Source organism: Vanellus vanellus (genome assembly GCF_965231255.1).
Source record: "Vanellus vanellus genome assembly, chromosome: 3".
In the NCBI taxonomy this organism is placed as follows: Eukaryota; Metazoa; Chordata; class Aves; order Charadriiformes; family Charadriidae; genus Vanellus; species Vanellus vanellus.
The window spans coordinates 26306878-26323944 of NC_138907.1; the positions used below are offsets into that span (position 1 = coordinate 26306878).

At 41.2% G+C, this 17067-nt stretch overlaps 1 protein-coding gene across 1 annotated transcript in view; it reads right to left on the reverse strand.

The window, feature by feature from the left end:
• Positions 1–15589, reverse strand: part of RPS6KC1 (ribosomal protein S6 kinase C1) — an 89192-nt gene extending 73603 nt beyond the window's left edge. The window contains exons 1-3 of the mRNA XM_082480347.1: positions 15402–15589; positions 10581–10616; positions 4991–5111 (exon numbers count right to left, since the gene is read on the reverse strand). Of these exons, the coding sequence (XP_082336473.1) occupies positions 4991–5111; positions 10581–10616; positions 15402–15506 (262 nt within the window). The 5' untranslated portion in view covers positions 15507–15589. The remainder of the gene's footprint in view (positions 1–4990; positions 5112–10580; positions 10617–15401) is intronic.
• Between the last annotated feature and the right edge of the window lie 1478 nt (positions 15590–17067).

The window sequence follows — 17067 nt, forward strand, 5'->3', positions numbered from 1 at the left end:
AACAATCCCACAGTTCACCTGAGAGCTTTGCTTCTCAGGAGAAAGAACCCTTGGATTGCTACCTTAAACTCACGTTCTTCACAATCACACACAACTTATTTTAGCTTTTCATATCAACATCACTTTGTTGTTGAAATAGTTACAAGTTTACAAAAGGAAAAGGGCAGAGGTTAACAGTAATAATTGGAGGAGAATGGAACAGATATTGCAACAGCTATACAGAGGGAAAAAAAGGACTGGGAAGACAAGTTCAAGAAACAGTATTGCTATAACAGCATGACCACAAAAATAAGAACCACCTGTGACAGCTCTGTGGCATTAATCTTTGAAGAGGACAAAAGAAACATTGAATACAGAAGCAGAATTCATTTATACTCAGAGCAAGCAAAAAAAAATAATCCCAGAAGAAAGTATCAAAGCCGGATTCTTTCCAGAAATTCTTCAAGTAAATAGCTCCTGCCCATGTGGTACCAGAAAAAAGAAAATAAAACTAGAAAGACACACACATACTCACAAGATCACAAACAAAGCTTTTGGGGGTTATTTTTCCATGAAAGGAAAGGAAAGACTCCATTGGGCTAATATTCAGCTGGATCGGTTCTGAGACTTGTCCACCCTGCCCTTTCAACCATACAAACTTTAGCAGCCGTACAAAAGAGCGAACAACAAGCAAGCAGAAAGGCGGCAAAGGCAGTGCTACCATGTTGAGTGGTAACACTGAAATCAGGCTCTATTAAACTGCTCATCAAGCTTCCAATGTCTTCAGAGCAACACTGGTGGTGCATTAGGGCTTTTGCTTCATTCCAAGCTAAATAGGACATCATGAAAAAACAACTTCCCCCAGTAAAGCACAGCAGCATAGGCCAGTTAAATGAATCCATAAAATAGCATGAACACTGTTATAATGAAACAAAAAATCAATTGCAAAGAAGTAAGCGCGGAACAAGGCCAGAAACAGGTAACTTTTGCAAGTAAGTAACTCTGTAAGATATTTTTCCTGGTTTCCCAGGGATCTTTCTCTCCCTGATCTATTCCACCATCAAACCCAAACTAATTTTCCTCATCCACATCTTCTCAATAGTTCCACTGGGCACTGGACTGGACGTGTCAGGACCAGCACTGCCTGGCTGACCAGCGCGCGTTCACCGATTGCCCAGGCAGCTGCCAACTCCCAGGTATGAGCAGAGCCTGCCTGGCCCTTGGTAGCACCACAGCACACACACTCTTCTTCTCAGCTGCTGTTTCATAGGCTTTGCAGAAATATAATTACATTTGCAACCCTCTTCCCTCTCAAATTTAGCTGATATTAGCCACATGAGTAAGAGGTTTGACTTTCTGACAGCACAATTACATAAGCCTTATTTTCTTAGGAAGCTGAACTAAAAAATAAATAAATAAATAAATAAAATACATGTTTGAACAGAGCCACTGAAACATTCGTCACTGTCACATTTTCCAGCTCATCAGCATCATGATACATTATCAGGACAACCACTAACAGAACTAGAGGACTTTGGGGGAAAGAACAACATAATTCAGTACTTGTTTTTTTCGCAGACTATCTGGCACCTTGCTGGCAGTTTCATCCCCAGCGGATGGTGTGTAGAACTTGACTATCCCAAAGTAATATTAAATGCCAAAAAAAACTCACACCAAAAAAGCACAATACCAAAAATAAATAAAAATCTACCAAACAAAAAAAAAAAACCACACAAAAAAAAAAAAGAAGGAAAAAAACCAAACAAAAACCAAAATGCTAGGGTGCACAAAAGTGCAAAAGAAAGCTTATGCTAAACACATGCAAAAATGCTAAAAATGGTTTTGCACATTTTTCCATATGTAGCATGTAGTCAACGCATACCAAAACCACCAAAAGCATACTGAATGCTAAAATATGCTAAAACCATGACACAGGGAAAAAAACACGTAAAAGCATGCAATAGATGTATGTCAAAATACGCAAAACAAACACTGGATGCTAAAACATGCTAATGGGCAATACCCAGGAAAAATGTGGAAAAATATGCACTAGATGCATGCCTAATGCTGCTAGAACTGCTACACAAAAAACATCTGCAAGAAATCGCACTAGATGCATGACAAAACACACCAAACACTGGCTGGATTCTAAAATGTGCACAACACATGGGAAAAAAGTGCAAAAACACACATGACAATAAACATAGAAAACAGGCACAACGCATGGGAAATACATGCAAATATACACGAAAGCATGCACTACATGCATGCCAAAAAAATGCCAAACATACTGAACAGTAAAATTGCTAAAACAACATAGGAAAAAAAAAAAAAAAAAACAAACACAAAAAAGCACATGGCAGCAGGATAAAAAAAAAAGCCAAACTCATGCTGGGTGCTAACCACACTTAAAAGCACATCTGCCCTAGATGCACACCAAAAAAATGCCATAAGTGTGCTTTATGTTTAAAAATACACTAAAACATCTTAAAAACACTACGGTAATGGAAAACACCACTGCAGCAACACCTCAGAAATGAAAAAAGACTTTCCAAATAAAGGTGCAAAATCCATGCCAAAATCCTTGGCAAAAAAAAAAACAAACACATAAGAGATGCATGCCAAAAAATACCAAACGTGCTGGACACTCAAGACACCACTGCAGCAATGCCAAACATACAGTGGCAATGCTTTAGGAACCAAAACCCACACCAAAGAAACATGCAAAATCCACACCTTGCCGAAAAAAGAGCACATTGTAGATGCATTCAAAAAAATGCCAAACAGGCTGGATGCACGGTACATACAAAACCCACAAACACAGACTGCATTCTAAAAGAAAACATACAAAAAAATCCCCAAAACAACAACAACAACAACAAAAAACACACCACCAAAAACCACACCACATGACAACAACTTGTAAACACCATGGAAATGCCTTAATAAGCCCAAAACACCTTAGACACTGACAAGCCAGCCCAAAACCAGCTTAGAAACTGAAAAGCCTTCCAAAACCCACATCAAAAAAGAGCACATGATAGACTCATGCCAATAAAATTTCCAAACACATGCTGAAGTTTAAAAACATGTTAAAATGCCCAGTAATTGCACATGGTAGATGCATGCCAAAAAAACACCGAAAGATACTGGACACACAAAAAAAAGCTGAATAACTCTTGAAAACCCACTGAAAATCATGCAGTATATGGGAAAGAAAAAAAAGAAAAAACCACACCAAAGAAATCCTGGAGAGAAATAACACTGTGACTATGTTCTAAGAACCAAAACCACACCTAAAAATGCCCCAAATCCACACCAGAAACCTTGCTAAAAAAGAGAGCACATGGTAGATGCACACCAAAAAATGCTGAACATGTTGGACACTAAACACCATGCAAGATCCATGCAGAAAACCATAAACACAGGCTGGACGCTTAAAAAAAAAAAAAAAACAAAAAAAAAAAAACCAAAAACAAACAACACAACCACCACACAACACCAACTTGTAAACTCCACGGAAATGCCTTAGTAACCCCAAAAATACCTCACAAACTGAAAAGCCTCCCAAAAACACCTTAGAAACTAAAAAGCTTGCCGAAAAGCATATCAAAAAAGAGCATGTTGTAGATTCATGCCAAAAAAAAAAAAAAAAACATGTCTGACACCTAAAACACAAAAACAACCGCTAAAACACAGCACCAAACCCATTCTGCAGTTAGCAACGCCTTAGAAACGCCTCAGGAACACTCACAAAGCAGCTGTAGATGAATGCCAAAAAACATCAAACCTACTGGACACTTTAAAAAATGCTGAAAAATGCTTAAAAACCTGCTGAAAATCATGCAATATATACATGAAATAAAGCTACACCCAAAAAATGCTCAACACTAAAGAAACACAAATGCTGCAGCAACAACTTGTGAGCCAAAAACCACGCGAAAAAAAGCACAGAATTCACACTAGAAACCTTGTCAAAAAAGGGAGCAGATAGTAGATATTTGCCAAAAAATACCAAACATGCTAGATGCTCAAAATCACACAAGGTACATTAAAAAAAAAAAAAAAAAAAAAAACAACACACAGACAAAACCACACACCACAGGCTGGGTGCTTAAAAAAAAAAAAAGAAAAAACACCACACCACTCTTAAACAACTTGTAAACACCATGGAAATGCCTTAGTAACTCCAAAAACACCTTAGAAACCGCAAAGCCTGCCAAAAACCACAGCAAAAAAAAAAGAGCACATGGTAGATGCACACCAAAAAGCAGCAAACACATTTTGGACTGTCAGCAACACTGTAGAAATGCCTTAGAAACACTCAAAAAACAAGTGGTAGACGCATGCCAAAAAAAGCCAAACATGCTGGACACTTAAAAACCCGCAGAAAATTGTACAGTATACCCACGTGAAAAAAAAAAAAAACACCAAAGAAATCCTGGACACAAAGAAACACTGCAACCACGCCTTCAGAACCAAAAACCACATCAAAAAAGGCCCAGAATCCACATCATTTACCACTATATGTAAAACTGATCTCAAAAGCCCAGCTATATAAAATTGATAATTACAATCAAATTCCTAAAATAAAAAATTCTTTTCTGCAACAACCACTTGATATTGTACTATATCTCATCACTAAAAATCACAGATAGCTCATATATGTAAGCCTTTGTTCATCATTCAAGTGCTGTTCACAAAGCTAATACAGACTTTATGCTCCTGAAAACAAAGGAATGTATGTTGTAAAGATACAGAAGATATAAATCAATAAATATTTGAACTAATATCTCTAACATGGAAGCAAGGACATAACTACCCCTGTTAAAAAAATAAATAAAAGTATCAAGCTATGATATCAGCACACCTACAACTAAGACACAACAAACCAAAAAGTTGAATAGTAAAAGCACAGGGAAAAGAGTTACACACAGCTGCAAAACAAGATGCATTTATAAATACTGAGTTATCAAAGAATTTCAGCAAGTCAGGAAGAAATTATGCTTACCAAATACTATCGCTTTGGCAAAAGGTGGGAAGAGTTCTGTATGTCTGCATAGATTTTTATGAATTTGCCAGAGATCTTTGTGGAGTTTCTTAAAGTCACTGTATCTCTTCCAAACAACTATCTGAAGCAGAGAAAGGGGAGAGAAGTATTAGTGAGGTTCACTGTTTGCATTGCATCACACTACAAATACATTTATTTAAGCAAATCAAACCACTACCTTCAGCAAATATGTTTAACAAAAATATACAATCTGAACTGCTGACTGTAACCATCATTAAAAAAAAAAATGTTCATTATCTGTCCCCAACCCCCATTTTGGCTCACAAAACTACAGTTCATAGAGAAAAGTATTAAGTAAAGGCTGAAAGAAGGAATCAGAGAGGGCAAAGGCAGAATGGTTTCAGTCACACTGAGGTCCAGAGCTACACAGGGAACCAGTAAGAGAAGAAAAAATGCTGAATAGTAGTGTTGCACTATCCAATGCTCAATAGCATGCTCTGCTTGGCACAGCTGCAGGTATGGGGAAGAGACACACAACAGCAAAAGAGAAAACAAGGGAAGAGAAATCAAAACAAGTAAGGGATTCTTAAAGACAGCACATTAAGTATCCAAATTATGAGCTAATTTGTAGTCCTGTTTATATAAAGTGCTGATCGGGTGTAAATGCAAGCCCTCATTTTAAATGGTTTATTACCAATAACCCTGATCAAAAATTGAATATGCTTATTTTGTAATCTAGACAAAATCTCCAGCTTCAGGAATGCAGGGAGAGCACTGGTTCATTACACCAGCTTTTCCTGATCCATCCTTTCCAAAAAGAAGCAGTCATCACTCAGCCAAGTATCTACCTTATCCTTCTTCCATCCCATTCTTTTATTCTTTCCATTCAAGGAAGGAGGAGAACCCAACAGGAAAATCAGGCCAGGGAAAGAACTGAGCAACAAAACTTAAACTTGATTGCTAACAGGTTTGCTGTCAGGATGAAAAAAATTAATTTTGACTTTCTATATCTTGGCTTCATTTTGGTCAGACTCACTAAGCCATCATAATAAACCTCAACACTAATGTAAAGTGATTAAAGTAGAACAGGGAAAAAGAAAAAGAGAGACTGCAATGCATTCAGCGGTTGATTCCAGTGTTCCATCAGTCAGATGTCTCAATTAGCTTAATACAACTAACCACAATTCAAAAGATTCCAAATATTTCTGACTGATTTAACAGGTTGCCTTCTCATGAGCGATCATAATTGAAAAACTACTTTTTCAAGCAAACTAGATCTAGAGCTAAGTAAAAGGTTTAATTTTAGAGGGAGGTTTTTTGTTGTTGTTTTGTTGGAGTTTTTGAGGGGGTTTTGTTTGTTTTTTTTAAACACTAAGGTCAGAGGTCTTCTAAGTTTCAGCAGATGCACGTTGCAAGTCCTACCTACAGAACAATGCAGTTATAAGGTAACAGGACTGTTAACAGCAGATATGCAAAGCTTTAATATGGCAACACTCTATCCACCTTATAAACTTAGCTATACTGAAACTGGGAGTCCCTATTCAGCCCCACCTATTGCGCACACATTTCCAGGACTCAGTTACAACTAGTACTTGGTGCAGTTCAACAGACAAGGGAAGATTAGATCTCAAGAAGGCCAACTAGTCATTTTGCTATCAGAAACAATAATTTTTCAATTCTTTACTTCCATGTAATCCAATATCCAGACAGTGGATGATTAGCACTTCTTGAGCAGTGTGCACATGGAACATGAAAATTGCTTAAGATGGTGAAGTCTTGAAACGTGAAGTTCCTGTATTGTCAGTACTTGGAGACAATGTGAAAAGCTGCCACAAAATAAGAGCACAAGATTCCATTCCACTAAAAACGTATCATTTTTTACTGTTGCAAGTGATCTCCCAACAGCCAAGAGAGAAAAAATAAATATAAACATTTAAAAATAAATAAAGTAGCTTGCATAGCAAAAGCAGTAAAGGTCATCCTAAAACCTTTCACAAGCTCACGGAAATCATGCCTTTGCACGCATGCGGCTCAGCAAAGTTAGCAAAGTTCCCACTGTAAAGTACTGCTTAGAAATCAGATTTGGAGGAAGGATGTATTACAGAATCACAGAATGGTCAGGGTTGGGAGGGACCTCTGGAGATCATCTAGTCCAACCCCCCCCGCCAGAGCAGGGTCACCTACAGCAGGTTGCACAGGACAGTGTCCAGGCAGGTTTTGAATGTCTCCAGAGTGGGAGACTCCACAAGCTCTCTGGGCAGCCTGTTCCAATGCTCTGCCACCCTCAAGGTAAAGAAGTTCCTCCTCATGTTAAGATGGAACTTCCTATGTTCAAGTTTGTGCCTGTTACCTCTTGTCCTATCACTGGGCACCACTGAAAAAAAGACTGTTCCCATCCCCCTGGCACCCTCCCTTTAAGTAATTGTAAGCATTAATAAGATCCCCCCTCAGTCTTCTTTTCTCTAGACTAAAAAGACCCAAGTCCCTCAGTCTTTCCTCATAAGAATGTTCTAACCCCCTAATCACCTAAGCAGGTGTTCCTGCTCCGACAGGGGGATTGGACTAGATGATCTTTTGAGGTCCCTTCCAATCCCTAGCATACTGTGATACTGTGATACTGTGATACTGTAATCATCTTTGTAGCCCTTTGCTGGACCCTCTCCAGCAGATCCCTGTCTTTCTTGAACTGGGGAACCCAGAACTGGACACAGTACTCCAGATGTGGCCTCACCAGGGCAGAGTAGAGGGGGAGGATGACCTCCCTCGACCTGTTGGCCACACTCTTCTTGATGCACCCCAGGATGCCATTCACCTTCTTGGCCACCAGGGCACATTGCTGGCTCATGGTCATCCTGTTGTCTACCAGGAATCCCAGGTCTCTTTCCACAGAGCTGCTCTCCAGGAGGTCAGCCCCCAACCTGTACTGATGCATGGGGTTATTCCTCCCCAGGTGCAGTACCCTACACTTGCCCTTGTTGAATTTCATAAGGTTTCTCTCTGCCCAACTCTCCAGCCTGTCCAGGTCATGCTGTATGGCAGCACAGCCTTCTGGTGTGTCAGCCACTCCTCCCAGTTTTGTGTCATCAGCAAGCTTGCTGAGGGTACACTCTATCCCTTCATCCAGGTCATTCTACTTTGAGGCCCAACGAAGCACAGCAAGTATATGATAAAACATATGTTTGACTTGTAATGCGATAAGGTGCTTGTCACAGTTAGAGCCAGTAGATCTCTATTAACTCATGCAACTCATCTGTTCCACAACGGACAACCCTTTCTCCTCCGTGATTGAGTAAGAGAAAAGAAAAACCCACAAGACTACCCTAGTTACAATAGCCTCACATGCCATGTTGCCACCATCAATTCCCAGAAGCAAAGAAATTAAAGTCTGCTAGCATTTCTGCATCTATTAACTCCTCCACACACAACTTCACTTCTTTCATCCTTTTGAGAAGAAAGCCCTTACAAGGTTATCTTCTTTCCTGCCCCAGCAACAACAGCTGGGATTATCTTGAATTATAATTGGCTGCAGTGGGAGAGATGCTGTATTAAAGGCTTGTATCCCAAAGGGCAGTTAAAAGAGGTGACAGAAAGCTGGCAAGTAGAGTTGAGGTCACAGTACACAGCCTTATGTACAGTTGTACTAATGTAACAGATCTATTAACATCACAGCGGTGACGTTAAGAGACTTCTGAATGAGTAGGCTGGCACAGCTAAGTGGTCCTATATAGGTGCAGAAAGGGGTTTGCATGACACAGATCATAAAGCAACAGGGTGGTTGTTTGCACAAAATTTTGTCTATTGAATTTCTAATTGAGCATTCTGGAAAAACGAGGTAAATTTATTTTCAGTGGGAACAGGTCAGGAACATATTCTTTTTCTTTCAAAGGCTGCCCACAACTCTTTCTCTATCATAGGAAGCCAGTATAACAGAAAAGCTCCCAACATATGCAGTTTTCTGACTACAATTCACCCTCATGGCAACTACTATCTAGGACGTTCATTTTCATAACTAGGTACTTCTAGATGCTTGCTTGTAACAGAATCACATCACACCTAACATGCTATCACATGCAAAATAATTAATTTCATACAATTAAGGGCAGAAAAAGGCAGCCATCAACAAGTTCACAGCTCATTTATGTCTTCTTGTGGACTAGAGTTTGTGGAATCCTGTATGACTAACCTACAGGCCACACATCAAAGCAACGACCAAAGCAATGGTTTTGCTATTGTTTCAAAACTACTTAACGTGTATTCATGCAATACTCTAGCTGAAAGACACTTACAATATATTTTTCTGATGAATGGCTCATCAACAGCTGCTATAAAGTGTTTTTCCCACAAATGAAGATTAAGGTAATGGCAGAATGTGCTCATGAATAGGTTCAATTCAGGAGTCTCCCTGGAAAAGGTGAACATCAAGCTACAAACTACAGTAATGCAGTTCTAAAACTAGATCCATGATCATCTCCAATTCTGATAGGCTATTTTAATCTTATAGAGATTAAAAAAATGCAAAAAGCATGAATGCTCATGTTTGTCTGATTCTGAAGATTTCAAAGAAGGATGCAACAAAGGGGTGGTAGGTGTATTAGCCAATTCTCACCTCTGCCAAGCCACTAATCAGTAACTCATGTTTGACCACACAGAGATGCAATGAATTCATTTATGGGCTCTTCTTTCATCAACTATCCAGGTTCTCCTCAACTGTAGTAAGAGACTGCACCAGAAATTGAACATATGCATATATTACACAATGTCTGAAAAGCCATAAGGGTGTGCGTTTGAAGGAAGATTTTGCATGTACGTAGTATAACAGTGTCAATATCATCAGTCAAGAAGAAATCGAGAGCGAAAAAGAAGTTTTTTAATCTAAAATAAAATTAAAAATTAACACAACACACACGTGGTGTATTTTGTTGTCTCAATACAATGGCTCCTGATAGTCTTTCAAGGCATTAAAGAGGCACAAGAATACAGCAGACTCTTATTTAGAGCCTTTTTGGAAGAGGCAAAGGGCAAGCAATTTTAAGCAATTTTATCAAAGTATATCACTGGAAAATACTTAAGGAGCCTCAGAGAGACATAATATATGACCCGCAGTCTAATCTCTCTCAACTACTCCTACGCTCCTCCATTTTCTCTCTTCACTAATAGACAGTAATGATGTAGGCTTTTCAGTGAAGTATTGGTTAAAGAGGAAAAGAGTACCTACAGCTGAGACCTAAGACTTGGATTGTGGACTGATCTCTAATTTTACCAGTAGGAGTTAAGTAACTATCAATTTGCCAATTCCGGCCCTAAGAAAAGAGCTTGCAAAGTTATCAAAGCAGTTTTGTCATCAAAAGACATTTTACTCCCTAAGACTTTGTTTCAACTCACGATTCCATCACTGAGGCTGAGGGCAGAATTGCAACATGTTACTCTAGCTACTGTTTTCAACTAGGAAAGTTAAAGACAAATGGAAACATACAAAAAACTGTTTGCTCAATTACAATGACAAAACACAGAAATTGCTAGATTATTTCAAAGATGCTTCAAAAGGCATAGTGTGATACACAAAGACATTTGCACAAGCTTAAACTGTTACCTCCTGGACATCCTCTGGATTTTTTCTTGAAACAATCTGAAAAGCAAAACAAAACAAAAAGAACATATAAGCGCTTGGATTTTCAGTTTGGAAGTTAAAAGGTAACATATGACGATTTGTTGCTGAAGAGAAAAATCTGGAAAAAGGCAAACAGTTGCACGTTCCTCTGCACTCAGAAATGCTTTCATTTAGTATTAGAGAAGTCTAATATCCAAATACAACACAGTGAGGTATTTTAGCAGCAGAGTCAGTCGGTGTTATTATAAATAAAGACGTACATACTGGCCAAAATGGCACAGAAGGCAGCTCACAAAACAAAGCTACGCAGAGCACATCCCCCATCATCTTTCCAGTCTCTTCCTATTAATTCATATTAGGGCCACATTACTCCCAATAAGCGGAGCTAATTAAGGCTACTTGGCTTAACATAAGCTGCACACAACCTCACTGTGAACATGAGGCTTTGCATTTACCAAGATAGTATTTCCACTTTACTTACAGCCATCAATGCGCACACACGTCTGACTCTATTCTTGTGTATTTGTTTCTCCTTAAACACTCTTTGCCTAATTAATTATAAATGACTTTGTTCAGAGGAAAATTGCAGTGAAAACGAGGCTTAGCTACCCACCACAAAGAAGCCTGTATTTTGTCAGGATTTTTTTCTTTAAATAAATATTGATCGTAAAAGCCTTTGTAATCCAAGTTCTGTATTGGTCTTATAAACAGCAGTCAGAGCATATCCACACAAACAAACAGATCAAATAAAGACATCTTTAATTCATAACTGCAATTATCTTGTGCAAGTCAGTATATTCTTCATTATAACTCATCCAAAGCTGTTTAACAAAATAATTAGCCTATTGTTAGCTAAAGCAAAATAGGGCATTCTCAATCCAAACTGAGACTATCCACACACTGACACACCCCAGAATAATTAATGCTGTGAACAGGTGATGCAAGCACAAGACCATGCCACTTGCACCCCAGAGACTAAAACACCATCCCGCTGTACCGCAAGCGCCACGCAGCTGTTGCTCTAGCATGGAAGTCACTGAATCTACACTTTCCTCTTGCTAAGTGACAATAACATACCCCTCAGACTTCCCACAAACAAGCTCCCTTCCTCCCTTGCATTTTTTGCAGACTCCTTGCCAAAGCCTCCCAGGTTTCGTAATATCAGTTTACGACACAGCCCAGCCACTGTAATCTTTCCCGTATTTTGGAGGAGACAAGACAGAAAAGAGAAATGTTACCTTCTCTAGCAACGTCCCAAAAGACCTAAAACATTTTCCTTCACGAGTCTAATTTCTTTCTCTCACCTTGTACATCAAAGTCCTCTTCTTCCAGCGTAGTCTACATTGATAAAACCTTCCTCAACTTTTCCTCACTCTTGAGTAGTCTAACATTTGGCAACTTTACCAAATTTTAACCCTGATGGCTGTTGCTCCTTCACTCACTACCAGGCAGTTCACATGTACAATTGGTGAAACATTTCTAACCTTCTTTTCTAATAGCTGGCGCACTTGATGTAAGGAGCCTGTAGAGCTGGGGGAAGAAGATATCATAGGCATGGCTACACATCACAGAAGAACACCAAAGGGCACACACCAACTGCTTTGCTTTGCAGTTCACCTTTAGTTAAAGCCTTGCAACAGTTTTGGCAGCTAGGTAAGTTACCAGATGGGCAGAAGGAGACCCAGAGAGATGAGTAATTACCCAGCCAGTTAGTAAGAACCTGGAATAAAACCCAGAGGCCCTGTTTCACGCTTGTTCTAATGTTACATTGCCTTCTATATCTTCCAGCCATGCCAACTTTAAGTCAGTACGTAATAATTTATGTGTCGTCCTATTTTGTTCTTCACATCCTTTTCTGAAGGTCAACCTCAGAAGAGGTCTGCCCCTTCAATCCAACCTATAATCAACCTGGAGACTTGGCAAAGATGATCCAATAGCCAAAATTTTCAGTGCACTTTTTTAATCCTCCCATGAGGATCAATGCCGTCAGCTCCTTCTGCAAATCTGTAATGCAAGCAACTTTAATCTATTTTTAAAAATATCATTAGGATACCCACCAATGAGCTAAGCAATGCATAATTACTGCGTTAGGCTCGGAAAACAGAGATAGATCCTACAAGAATCCTCACCATCAAACAAAGTATTTCAGACTATCCTGTTCCTTGTCTGACCTGCAGATATCCAACATAATTCATTAGAATTTTAATTATAATGAATAATTGTAATCTTCTAAATTATCTGAACTTTTATCAGTGGCCTATATTTTCAGATATCATTAAAGAACACTTCGTATCGCAACTTGCTGATATCTCTTTCTGTTCTTTAGCCTTTGAAAATAGATATAAAAAAGGCAATATTCATTTAATCTTGTCTGCACTTAGAATTATTTCACAATTTACAAGTAAATAAAAGATATATTCTCTGCTATACAACAAAACCTTTAACAAAAAGCTGCAATAAGGATAGACCACCTTAGCACTCAGAAGAGACTGCATGGGTAGTTGTGCCTTTGGGTCAGATGTTTAAGACACATTAAACAAGTGCTTTCTCATCCATGATTATTAATCTATCATCATACCAAAACAGAGAGTTCCTTTAACTTCATTTCATAAAAGATTCACTCATACACCACTGAAAGGAACCAGAAATCTCCATTAGGACGTACTGAGCACCCTAGATCTCATCCAGAAGGGTATTCAACACAATGAAAGGATCCACCTCACTTTTTTCCTGGCGGTCCCCCAAAGTTGCTGAGCATCAGATCAACAAATACAGCTGTAGTGCTGTGATATCAACCACGGAGCCAGATCACTGCAGGAGCAGCAGAGAGGCATAGGAAGACAGAAAAAGAGAGGGTAACAGATACATACATTGAATTATTTTTAAATCAGTTTTTTGAGCATCTAACTCGCCAAATCCTCACTTCAAGTACTACTTAACAGATCACCAGATAGAGCCCTACTGAAACAAAAGTTGTTTATAAATACTTCCACATTTGTGTATCCAAAGCATCCTTTGCTGCATAAAAAGAGAAATGTTTTTTCACTTTTGAGGATTTTAGATAGCAAAACATGCTGAAGAGCTAATGATCCCTGATCAGCTCAGTTTAATTTGGACAGCTCACAGTCTGATCAGCTCCTTGCTCCCTACTACATCACGCGCAGTCAGCACATAGCCTGATTCCATGCCACCTCGCTTGGAAAAGCACCTGCTTGCCTACAACTTATGGGACATGGAGAAAGAGTAACATTCCTCACTACTTAGCTACAACTTGCTCTTGGACAATTCTGCATAAACAAAAATATCACACAGCACTTTAACTGGCTTCAGCCAGTAAGAACAAAGTCACCAGAGTAAAATAAGCTGAAGTCTTGGCTCACTCCTATTGCTCCCTATTGCAGTGACACAACTTTTTAAAACACACACAAGACACTTAGCCCATCATGAGCTACTGCAGAAAGATGTGATGCCATAGTCTTCCTCCTTGCCTCTATCTCAGGAAAGGCATTTCAGATTAAAACATCATTGGGAAAAACAACTCTCCCCCCCCCCCCCCCCAACAAACACTACACTTTATTGGACTAAAAAGAATGTTTCCAACACATCCCATATTTGTGTTTGGTGGACTTGTATACATATATTTTTACATTTTTTAAATATTTTTAATTTCACAAGTCACACAAAGTGATCATAGTCAAACAACCTGAGCACTACAGTATATATACACATAAAGAACGCTGTATTCTTTGAGTTAAGGGAAAGGTGCATATAAACATATGTTGCTGTCACAGGCAGAATGTCTACAGCTGCAGTAACTACAAGATCACAGGTCATTTAAGTAAACTCTGTGACACTTTCTGATGCTTTCAATATATCCCATATCCCTTGTGACCTGAACTTCCACTCCTCATGCACCTATTTCCATGTATTTACTTACCCCCCCCTCCCTTTTTGGCTAAAATAGGAAAATGGAGGAGAAAAGAAAGCAAGGCATAACCCTGGGGGAACAGAAGGAGCTTTCAGAAAAACTAGCACCAAGACAGCTCTTACAATATGGTTATTCGCTTCAGTTTTCCTTCTTCTCCTACTAGGCCTCTCTTATTCATCCAGACCCTCTTCTGCCCAAACAGGGTTGAACTCTAGGCACACACAGCCCTTAAGAAAGTAGCTGTATAAATATTCAATGCAAACAGCTCTGCACTTCCAGCGTAGGCGTGCTGTACCTACATACGCTGTTCCCTCATTTTTCCTCCGGAGCTGACTGCGCTGTGGGGCAAGTGGGAAGACAGAGCAATTCGACCTATCCGAAGGATTTTGGGGAGAAGAGGGGGAAAAAGAAAGAAAGGCAGAGTTGTTTGGTTTTAAGCTATTCTGGTACCCCTGCAAGGAACAGGAAAGAAATTGACAGTTAATTGCAAAGCGCGTTTGGGTCAATTACGACGTTAGTGAAGCTACAAGTTTGCAGGAGGGGACCGAGGCTCAGCTCAGGAGACGCCGCCGTGTCCGAGCCTCCCCTCCCTCCCACCCGTGTCCCTGAGAGGAAGGGGGGGGGGGGGATTCCACGTCGCCACCCGCCTGATCCGCGCAGGGCCGCCAGGATCCCCACGGGCAGCCCAGCCGCAGGCTCCATTCCGCGGGTAGCGGCGGCTTTAAGGACCGAACTAAGGGGCAGGCCGGGCGCGGGGGTCCCGAGCAGGCGAGGGGCTGGGCTGGGCGGGGCGGCCCGCGGCGCCCCGGGCAGCCGGCACGGAGGAGGCCGATACCGGAGGCCGGTGGCCGGGGCCCGGCCGGGCGCTGACTCACCCGCGCCGTGACCTTGTAGACGGTGTGCCCGCGGGGGTGCCGCCGCGGCTCCGTCACCGTGTAGAAGCGGGCCAGGTCCCCACCGCGCTCCCGCGGGCTCAGCATGCTGCCAACCCCCCCCGCCGCAACGCCACTGCCGCCGCTGCTGCGCCGGGCCCCGACCCAGGCGGAAGCGGCGCCCAGGAACGCCCCGCCCCGCCCGGGCGGTGCCGGCGGGGCTTGGCCTGGCCCGGCGCGCCCCGCCCCGCCGTCGCCGTGAGGGGCTGCCCGGGTGTTTCCGCGGGGGTTTGGCGGCCGGGCCGAGGCGGAGGCGGAGGCAGGCACCGCAAGCCGCAGGGTCGGTGGGGCCCTCTCCCTCCCTCCCTCCTACACCGCTTGCAGCTGCCGGTTTTGGGTATCCCCGGTTCCGAACAGGCGGCTTGGATGGGGCTGAAAGCCTGCCTGGCGTGGACGAGGCCAAGGTGTCATGGTCAAATCACCCAGGCAGAGCCCAGCGGCAGTCGGGTGCTGCTCAAGGCGTGCTGTGAGGGACCACAGCCCCCCTCAAATAAAGGCGCCCCACGGCACCTGCGAATCTGTCATAAGACCTTCCGCTGACAGAGCCGGTACACCGCTTCCAGCATTTGCTGAGGGCTATTTTAAGATATGCCACTCTAAATCTAAAGGCCTGTAAGGCAAAAATCACTCGTGGATTTTGACAAGGACTGTTAACAGAAAGGCGAGTCCAACAGTTTCTGAACTGCGATGTTCTATGTTTCGCCTGTTCTCCAGACTCTCTAATCTGTACCTGGATCGCCCCCGCGGATGGGCTCTCATGTGCAAAACGATTTGGTGTGAGCAAACTCTCCCGGGTGTAAGGTGCGTGGCTTCAGTCCAAAGGAGCACAACTTTGGGCTGCACGACGTTCTCCTGTTGAGGATTCGTACGATTACAGGTACCTTCAGTCACTTGGCTGTAGTGGGATCTATACCAACATAGATCTGTAGGAATACAGATCACATTTCAGATTATATGGACTTTTAAGATAATTTTCTTTTTTTATCACTGTGTTTTCATTCATTTAATAGCAGATGTTAAAAAAATCAGCTTTTAATTATCAGGTTATTAATACCTCTGATTTCATGCAGGTCTTTGACATAAAGAAAAATACTTAATTGCATTTCTTTGTAAAAGATGAGAGTCTTCTCCTGCAGCTTATAGTAAACAAGTGTCTCCTTTGAGGATGACTGAACTGCATCATGAATCTTTACAACATTTCCAATTACAGCTATGTAAATGAAAGCTCTTCTTCTATAAACACATTCATTTTCTGAGTTCCTGATCAGATTCGCTTCTACAGATCCGGAAGCACAAGCTCACCTTTGAGTCCTTCTAAGCAGTTTTAGTGTGTCACTGTTTGGCAGTACTGCCAGAGTTTCACTTCTTCCTTATTCCTAGCAGTTACGAGATTATTGTTACTCTTAATTTGGACACTGTCCTCACTCAATTCTTATGTCATTGTAATACAATGGGAATTCCAACCTGTGTACCAGAGGAGTTAGCCAGAATGATCTCAAGGATATTTTTTTACTCTCATCTTTTTTTTCTTAGCTATAGGAAACTTGCAGCTGCTCAGATGTGGTGGCATCGCATCCAAAAAACAGCTAATTGAAAATACACTTGCTTA